Genomic DNA, 9840 nt, shown 5'->3' on the forward strand with positions numbered 1-9840 from the left:
CGGCCAGATTCGCTCCGCAATCTATAGGTACCGCCATATCCCTCGCCAGGCTCATTTCTTCTGTTGGCAACACTGCTTCCATCAACACACCATACCAACGTCCCAATATATCAATTTTGAGAAATAATTTTGACGGCTAAGATTTAGCATTTATCAAGTCGACTCTCTACGTGTATTCGAAACGTAATTCGTGAAAAGGATTCGCGAGCCGAACGACCGTGGTATCACGCATCGTGGTATCGGCATACGAACTCGAGCCCATCGCGTCGCATCGAGAAGAGAATGACGAATTGTTCTGTGACTGTGTCGCAGACGGTCGCGGAACAGCCAGGTAGACGCGTATGTAAACTCTACATATCTATCGCCGTATATGCACAATATTATTGAACTCACAAAATATATAATAAGACTTTTACGTACGATTGATGAGTGTACACTCACGGTCAACATGCGCGAAGGCGCAGAAGACGCCGCGTGGACAATAGCCAGCCTGCTGCACGTCGTTGCACTTGGTGGATTTGTAGATCTCAGGATGGAACTGCTGTTCCGTGCGAGTATGACAGTACGTGCACGCGTCTCCCTGTTCGCAGTTGCCCGGCTCGCCCCATTCCTCGCCGTGTTTCACATTCGGGCATGGCGTTGAGCTGCAATCATCATTAACGTTTATTCAGGACATACTCACTGAAATCTTGTAAAAAAAAAAGTAAACTTGAAAATTCCCGGAGTTTTTTATCCAGATATTATTCAAAATTCCAGGTAAGATTAAACAAATTTTTAATGCAACTTTGAAATAAATTGGAATGCGAGTAACGCAAACAAATTATATATTATAAATTAGTAGAGATTCCATGAGGCGAATTCGATTGGACATACGTAGTGGTGCATGTTAAAGTTGTCGCACACAAATTAAAGATGTAGTTAATGTAAGTATAAAAACTGATTAAGCTCCGGAATAGTCGCCGCGACCATATTGGATGTCATAAGTAAGAAACGTTAAAATTTCTTGTTATATCATTTGTAAACAAAAAAAAATTTTAAACAGTAATAAGATCTCTTTAAAACACTTGAAAAATGTAGTCAAAGCTTAAACCGTGAAATTCTCAATACATTTTATTGTGCTATTGAGTAAAATATGTACTCTATAATTCGAAATATAGTATTTGTATTTCACTTTTACACTCAATAGTGCATTCAATCGAATTCGTTATATGTATATATTGTATCAGTTTCTACAATTGGAGTCATAAAACATTATAATAAGATAGAGAAGGCTCATTATAATATATATAAATTATTTTATATTCGACAGTCATTGTACAATTTTAATATATTATGTGAATATTATTTGACTATTATATAAATTGCGCATCAATTCCCGCGCTGTTAACGCTCTCATTGTCCGTATATTATATTATTGTTTTTTAATTTCGAGAGTCCGATTAGTATTTAAATTTTGATTATAAATTATTTTATTAGTGAGCTACTCTTTTCTGCAGAATATTATCTTCTACTACCTTACCCCGATTTTTTAAATAAAAACTCGCGAGACACACGAGAATGTGCGTGATTATATGCGGGTGTGTATACTATGCTTGTTGCTAACCGATCGTCGACATTTAGCATCATGAAAAAATGATTAAAGAAAATAATAAGCGTGTTCAAGCTGACAAAGTAGCTAGTCTGTTCGCCGAACAATTGAACATGATTAGTTCTTACTTACCAGAAGATTCAATCGATCTCATTTAATCGCTCGGTTGCAAGCAAGCAGTTTCGTCCAACTTGAACATGGCCAATGTTTTCAGAAAAAGATAGAATTTTAATTTAAAAGTGAAATTCTAAAAACTCGAGTAACAATAAAGTTCCATGAAAATCCTCCATTTTCAAGGATAAAAAAATTTTCTAAAAATTCCAGATTTTCCAAGTTTTTCCAGAGAATAAACATTGTGATTTAGGCATTATTCCCAACGTGACGTCGTCCGTGTCAACTGGTTAATTTCGACATCGATATTTACCGATATTTATATTTCCGTGGGCTGCGCCGTTTGTCCTTGCTGTTGTGATACTGCGGACAGGCGTAGCCCTGCCGGCACAGCCGCGGTGGTCTCTTGCACGGCTCGGTCTTGTAGTTGCTTAACACGTAGTTCGTGTCCTGCCATTTTGGATCCTCATTCATCAAGTTACGCTCCTTGTCGAGTATGTTAGGCCCATTCGACGAGGAGTTTGGGTCCGAGTCCGGATTTTCCAGCGCCTGGATCTCCTTGATGTCATACACGGGTGGGCGCAGGTCGTGATTTCCGTGCGCAAAGGCGCAGTGCGGGCCATTCTTCACGCAAAATCCACGCGTGTCAGTATCGTGGACGCACATGCATGTCTTGTAGTAGCGTAGATGATAACGCCTCTCTGTGTCGCCCGCGGTACGATGCAGAAACGGACACCTGTGTTTAACAAGATAACATTTTTACATTCTCGATTAAGGGGATCCTAAAATCGTCTGTGTTATCGACTAAACCATATAATTTTTAATCGTATAACAATTACTTTTTTCTTCTCTTACTGATTTGAAAATCCTTTTCCAGGATTAAAGCATACGCATTAATATATGTCTGTGGAGTCTATGCTGAGAATGACAAAAAAATTTCGAAATTGAGATCTTTACCATTTCTTAGTCCAATATGGCGCTCTAGATGTCACGCCGTCACAACATTTGCTTCATATAAAAACTGTGCAATTTGTAATTTCGAAATAGTCCACAGACTAGTAGTTTGCATGAGGAAACAGCATGGCGTTCTTAAAATTGGACTTAGACGTATAATTAAAATGTAATTGTTATACAAAAATTTATGTATATGTGTGGCGTAAGTGAGATATTGATGTAGTGATGTGTCAAGGACACATAAATCGTCTGTGTGTAAGTGCTATTTTCTATATATATATGATTAATCATCTTTAGGTTCCCCTTAAGCTTTAATAAAATGTTACTTTTTTTGTGCGCTCTTCTCTTTTTTCTTTCAATCATTAACAGTCACACTCGCAATCCTCAGTGATACTAAATTTAATCTGTGCCCTTCCTGTATATTCCGTTTTTTCTCTTGTTCTTATCGCGGATTTACGAATATCGTTCCAAAATGTAACTATACATGTATATGCCGGAAAGAAAATAACACTAATAATTTTCTAAAGTTAAAAAAATTATAAAAAACAGAAAACGGTTAAAAATAATTAAAAAATACATAAGTATATTAATACATTCGAATAAGGTTTAGATATACATGTGATCCTTTGTTGTGCCATCGTGTCAAGTACGAGAGAGAAAATCGATAAAAGTGGGCTTCCTTTGTTCGTCAACTCGTAAACGTTGGGAATTTTGGGGAAGAAATTCACACAATGTGAACCCGGACAATCGCTCATCAATGAAAAATCACTTTACGTCGAATACCGAGTAATAAAAGTTCACAACCGTACAAATAATTTGCGGCCAATTTAAAGGATATCGATAAACCATCATTTAAATCTCACGCGACGATATTTTCTGCGTAAAATCGAAGATATAGAAAAACATAATATGATCTTTCCGTAATATTCTTGCAAAATTGTTACTATGACGCTCGTACGAAGAAAAGCAAGAGAGACTCGAGATTAACCCTGTAAACAGAAGTAGTAAGCCTTAAGTCTTAAGAAATTGATCAATCACAGTCGAATATGAGAAAAATAATCGACTATGATTGGTCAATTCCTTAATGCTTAAAGCTTACTACTCTATTGTGTTTGACCCATAATTGTTGTATAAGTATACGTATGCAAATTCATTCGATTTCAACAAATGAAAATCGAGCCGTTTCGTTCCTTTCGTAAATTTAAAAAAACGAATCGTTCGTGCTTGTAATTTATAGAATGTTGTTGATTGGGAATGTCCATCTGTTTATGCAGATTGAGTGTGTATTTCGGTGCAGGCGCGCGCGTGTGTGTATGTGTGTGTAAGCATTTACCGTCATGGAAACGAAGTTACAAAACGTGGATACAAGGCGTCATCAAACATGTTAATTTATGCGTAAAGTGCGGAGTTAACTATGCGATGTTAGTGTCATTGTTTCCGGGCAAAAGTCACGCTGGAATGTATAATCGATACTGCAAACTACCGGGAGACGTGTTCTCCATTTTGAAATCGAAGAGATCTCAAAGGAATTCTGACGGCAAAGAAAAAAAAGTTACTTCTTAAGAATTCGCACCGGGGCCGAGAACACCAGATCGCATTCTCGCCGAGAAGGGTTTATCGTCATGGGATTATCGAGTGTTATTATTATCGGGAAGGAATTTACGCCGGAAACATTGTTTTGACCAAAAATGTCACGTCGCATCTTTTACTGGGACAGAACCGTGCATTATCTACATGTACGTTACGTTATGTATCAAGGACCAACGAAAACGAGGAGACGAAGCACGTGTCTCTGTTTCTTCTCTCACCCTTTCCTGCTTTCTTTTTTTTTTTTTATTTTGGTGTTCTGGGCATCTCTCTATACCTGAGTTTTCTATTGACACTCACAGACTTTTGCTTGTTATGATTATAATTGAAATGTTTATTTTGAGGGGATGTCATTTCAAAGGATGCGCTCAAACAGTTATTCTTTTTTATATTATTTTTTGTAATCTTTCTTGTATTGCTGTATTTATTTGTTTTTATATCCTTCATTTGTATAAATATTTTTAGCGCTTGAAAGCGGACGCTACTCTAGAATCCCTAAATAAGTCTAATCATTGAGACTACTTTTGTAATGAAATGGTGTTTATAAATCTATATATATATAAGACACGTAAGTCTTAATATATCACTAAAGTGAATTTTATCCTAATATATTAGTAAAATTTTAGAAAGCAAAAGAGAATAAAAAAATCTACATTTAAAATTGTTTCGTGATTTATTGTCTCTCCTGTTTGAATTAGCCTGACTTTTGCAGTAATTCTAATTAGTTTCACCATGTTACTACAAAGCTTGATTAAGCCAATATGCGCGAATTCAGTGAGTGATCAGATTCTTTATCTATAAGGGATTCTAGAACGCGTGATAAATAAAATTATTGATCTATCTGTTTATCCATTTTCTCTCCAATCTCCAATTTGTAAACGAGCCACCCGCGCTGTGGATTGTAGCGGCAGCCTCGAAGAGAATAGATCTGTTAACGTTGCTTGAAATCTCACAAAATTTTTACATTTAAAATGAAGTGAATATACATGAGGTGTTCCAGATCACCCGTACATTCTTTTTAAAATAAAAGAAAGTGATTTTTCTGAAAAATCTTAAAAATTTTGATAAGTAGGGTCTACTTATCAGTAATTTCCGAATTATGACGTTTGAAAGTTACAGTACCACTGGCATTTGCATTGTCCAAGGTGTCAGACTGATGGCTAAAATCTTTGAAATAAAATTTCCAATCATGATATTGACAACTTACAGGTTACATACTATAATTTAATTTAGTCCAAGGTTAGGTTAGGTTCAAGGTGTTTTCCAAAAACTTTGGATATGTAATTCGGTTTAACATCAATCAAATCAAAAATCTCAAAAAATGTTTATATATATTCTCACTATTTAAGGATTAATTGAATACGAAAATCTTTTTCATCGAAATTTATTGCTCTAAGTCTCACGAGTACAATTCGGTTGATGTACACATCTCCAAAGTTTTTGGAAAACAGCTGTTGGGATCCTTGGATCAGACCCTGGACCAAATTAAATTACAGTATGTACCTGTAAGTTGTCAACGTCATGATTGTGAACAACATTCCAAAGATTTTAGCCATCGGACCTTGGGCAATGCAAATCCCAACGGTACTGTAACTTTCAAGCGTCATAACTCGGAAATTACTTAATGAAAATGAACTTTATTATAGTGTTTTCAAAAGGTTTTGAAGACAGTTACAAAAATATGTAATAAAAAATGAGGATTTTCATTTAAAAAAATTTTAGGTAACCTTGACCTGACCTTAACCTCTTCGCTGACATTGACGCCATATGGCGTCCAGAAAAAGACGTGCCCCAATGGGCATTGGCGCCATGTGGCGTCAAAGAGCTTTTTCTTCGAAATGAATGAATGAATTTGATTCAAACTAGGTATATAAGGGTTTTTGAGGTCGCTGATTCCGATTTTGAAGTCAACAATATAAAATTCAAAATGACGAATCCAATATGGCGGACTGAAATAAAAAAATCTAAATTCTTATCAGAACGTTTTGAAAATTGGCTTACGGGGGTTTTCGAGAATGTTGATTTCGATTCTGAAGTCAGAATTGTAAAATTCAAAATGGCAGATCCAATACGGCGGATCTCAATTTGAAAAAATTCATATTCTTGTTAAAACATTTTGAAATTTGGCTTCCGGGGGTTTTCGAGGTTTATGATTTTGATTTTTAATGTCAAAATTAGAAAGTAAAAAATTATAACATAAAACCGAAATCTGTCACATTTCAGTTTTCACTTGCGTCATTAGCGTGTGCGCGCGTGTGTATCAGCATCCTCGAAAACCCCCATAAATCAAATTTCAAAATGTTTTATCAAGAATGTGAATTTTCTTAAATTGAGGTCCGCCATTTTGAATTTCTCAATTTTTATCTCAAAATCGGAATCAGCGCCCTAAAAAAAAAACCCCTATATACCAAGTGCGAAAAAAAAATTTAAAACTTTTTTCTGCCCGCCAGGGCACAAATTGTGAAAATGAACGTGCCAGCGAAGGGGTTAAGGACATCTCAAGGTCACCGACTTCTTTCCCTCTTGAAACCATAAAACTTTTGTCTGAAAAACATAGATTTTGATAAAATCGACTGGATAAATTAAAATGGTCCAACCTGTATACAAAATATATAGTGCAAGGCCTGTTAGTTTAGGTCCTTTTAGTTGAATTTCTTGCACCGCTCATCTTTCCTCCTTTTCTCTTTGTATTGAAGAAGAAAAGAAAAAAATGACGAGTTAATGACAGCTAAAAAGAACAGATTTAAACTTTCATTCGCGTATATATGACGTAACACGCGGCTGCTGCGACTGCCTAACTAAAAGAACGCAGTATACAATTCTGTGATACGATGTGCGCTATGCGTGATATCTTTCTTATTTCGTAGCTCGCTCTATGATCCCCGCTGAAGACCCGAGCAACAATTGTTTCTCTTCGTGGGGGATGAAAGAGTCGCGCGGACGCGCACCAGAACGTAAACACGTATGTGCGCGCGCGAGGGCCACGTACGCCGTGCGACAGCAACGCTACGTGTACATATACGTCGCGTTACGTTATTTATATATATACGCACACACACATACACATACACGCGCGCGCGCGCACACGCACACACACAAATGTACACACGTACGTGTATCGCGCGTATATTTGGCGAAAGGATGCGAAGGAACCTGCCGTTTAACGATATCACGACGCGAGAGACTCTTCAAGAACGTCGTCGGTAACGTTTCGAAGTAGAATCGTTGCGTCGTAAATGCCGTAATCCGTTCTGCCATGATGTTCTTATCATTCACGTACGACGCACGTATCCATTCTTACCGATTCTTCCGACCAAGCACGACAAACCGAGAAGAATGCGTACTAGGTCGTGTAATTACGTCGCGATGCGCAATAGAAGAGACAGAGGGAGAAAGAGAAAAAAAAAAACTTACTCGTCTCCGTCGGGGCAGATGCCAGTCGTCTCGTCATACTTGGTGCAATAATTGTCGGCGCTGTAGTTGAAGGTGCGGTCCCTCTTTCTCACCGGCCTGCGTCTCCGCTGGTTCATAAAGTGCCAGTTGAAACACGTGAACGGTCGGTGCTGCGTGCATTTGCGCTGTATGAAGAGGGGACACTGGTCGACGCGGAACTCCTTCAAGTATCTGGAATGCGAATCCACCGTGCTAGACATTATTTTTCGCCCGTAGAGCTTGACACGCTCCTCTGCCACCACGCTGGCTCGTCGTCGCGTCTCTATCTCTCTCTCTCTCTTTCTCTCATCGCTCATACATGTATTTTTGCGAATCGTAGGACGCGCGCGTCGCGTTAGTCGCGCGTTATAGGCCGCGTTCGTTGCTCGCGGCTGGCTCTCTTTCTCTCTCGCTCGCTCTCTCGCTCGCTCGCTCACTCACTCTCCCTCTCTCACTCTCACGTTCGCACAGTCCCTCTCTTTCTCCCACTCTGTTCCCTCTCTAACCGCACCGTTACCTTCTACTTTTAATCCCTCTCCCTCCCTCCCTCCCGCCCTCTCGCACAATATGTTTGATTAATTTTCTTCGCACTGCACTTTCGGGATGATCCGCGCACTTCCCGACGTATGAAACGGCCAAGCCAACTCGTCAGACGTCTCCCTCGCTCATCGCCCTTCTCTCGCTCTCCCCCTCGCTATACTTCTTTCTCGAATGCTCGAATCTCGCAGAGTATCGGCGGGCGCGACACGCAGCATCGCGCTGCATCGCGCTGCATCGCGCTCGATCACCGAGTAATCGCACTTGGTCTCACAAAGTTGGGCCACGCGGCCCCGGCGCGGTCCGGCCGGCCGCTACTTACGTGTAATGATTCGCCTTTTCCGCCTGAGCTGTCAACAAAGGTTTCGAGTCGGACTTCATCTTGGATACAACAACGCGAGCCACCGACCAACCGCGCTCGCGCACGAACACACGCACTAACACGTACGGCGTACGCCACCGACCAACACGGTGCACCGTCTCGATCACCGTCGCCGCCACCGTCGTCCTCGTCCTCGTCACCGTCACAACCGTTACCGTTCACCGTCGCCACCACTGCTGCTGCTGCTGCTTGTTGCTGCTGTTACCGCAGCCACCGCTGCCGCCACCGTCGTCCTCGTCGTCCTCGTCGTCGTCGTCCTCACCGTTCGCGGCTCGCTCTTGTCCACCTCGTCCTCCCCCTCGCGTCTCCCGGCCGAGCGCGCGCGAATCCTATTGGACGAGGAATGCGGGCCGCACGACGCAATACACCGATACACGTTGTACGCGGCCTCCGCGAACCAATCGGCGCTTCTCTCTCCCAGGTCACGTGACGCGACGGCTTTCAAGGTCATTGATGTTTTGGTTCACGCGTAAACAGCCGTCCACGTCGAGTGTGATCGACGGCGACGACCACGACCACGACGACACGCGGCTGAGTTCCTATTTCCTCGCCATCTTCGGTACCTCGCGTTTACGCGCTGTTCAGCATTCTTGGAAATCCGCCTTCCGTTCTCGTCGAGAAGAAGGAGATTCCGAAGAATGTCCTGTCCCGCAAAAAAGAGTTGGATTTTTCATAGCATTGCTGACCGACTTTCTTCGCTGCGCCACACCGCTTATTATTTCTCTTGACGGTTGACTTATCGAAAGCGAGAGTTAAGAAAACTGCAGGCAAAGGCAAGAAGAATGCTCTGACGTTGTCATTTTATCTTCGAGATACACTCTCGTTTCGCGATTCGTCAAGTTGTGTCAGCTGGACGAGACGATTCGCTATCAAAATACCAACGGTGGACGTGCCGAGAAAGGCCCGCTCTCTACGCTCGATGAGAATCGATAGCTCGCGAATGGATCCGGTCGGTCTCGTCATTCGTGCTGGCAATTTTATTATTCGTGAGTCGTGAGATTCACGAGGGAGAGAGTTGATTCCCGCGACATAAAAAGAAAATAAAGAGGTAAATGTAAATGCTGACGATCATCACGGAGACATCCCACGAATTTTGCCCGAGGATAACCCTCATCCTATCTTTTCTTTCAACATTCTGTTCCGCTATTTCTTTCTCCACGAGGACACAACCTTAGGTCCAGTTCCACAACTCATAGTTAACTCTTATGCGGGGTCTACAATAGAAGTCGTAGAAGTCGTAGGGTCTTAA

The 9840-nt window shown here is 40.9% G+C and overlaps 1 protein-coding gene across 1 annotated transcript in view; it reads right to left on the reverse strand.

Annotated features, from left to right (window-relative positions):
- The window catches only part of unk (RING finger protein unk), a 12683-nt gene extending 3750 nt beyond the window's left edge, over nt 1-8933 (reverse strand). Inside the window, exons 1-5 of the mRNA XM_018456880.1 lie at nt 8532-8933; nt 7655-7864; nt 2013-2435; nt 442-644; nt 5-72 (exon numbers count right to left, since the gene is read on the reverse strand). Coding sequence (XP_018312382.1) covers nt 5-72; nt 442-644; nt 2013-2435; nt 7655-7864; nt 8532-8590 — 963 coding nt within the window. The 5' untranslated portion in view covers nt 8591-8933. The remainder of the gene's footprint in view (nt 1-4; nt 73-441; nt 645-2012; nt 2436-7654; nt 7865-8531) is intronic.
- Between the last annotated feature and the right edge of the window lie 907 nt (nt 8934-9840).

This window comes from Mycetomoellerius zeteki, unplaced genomic scaffold (genome assembly GCF_001594055.1).
Source record: "Mycetomoellerius zeteki isolate Tzet28-1 unplaced genomic scaffold, Tzet1.0 scaffold114, whole genome shotgun sequence".
In the NCBI taxonomy this organism is placed as follows: domain Eukaryota; kingdom Metazoa; phylum Arthropoda; class Insecta; order Hymenoptera; family Formicidae; genus Mycetomoellerius; species Mycetomoellerius zeteki.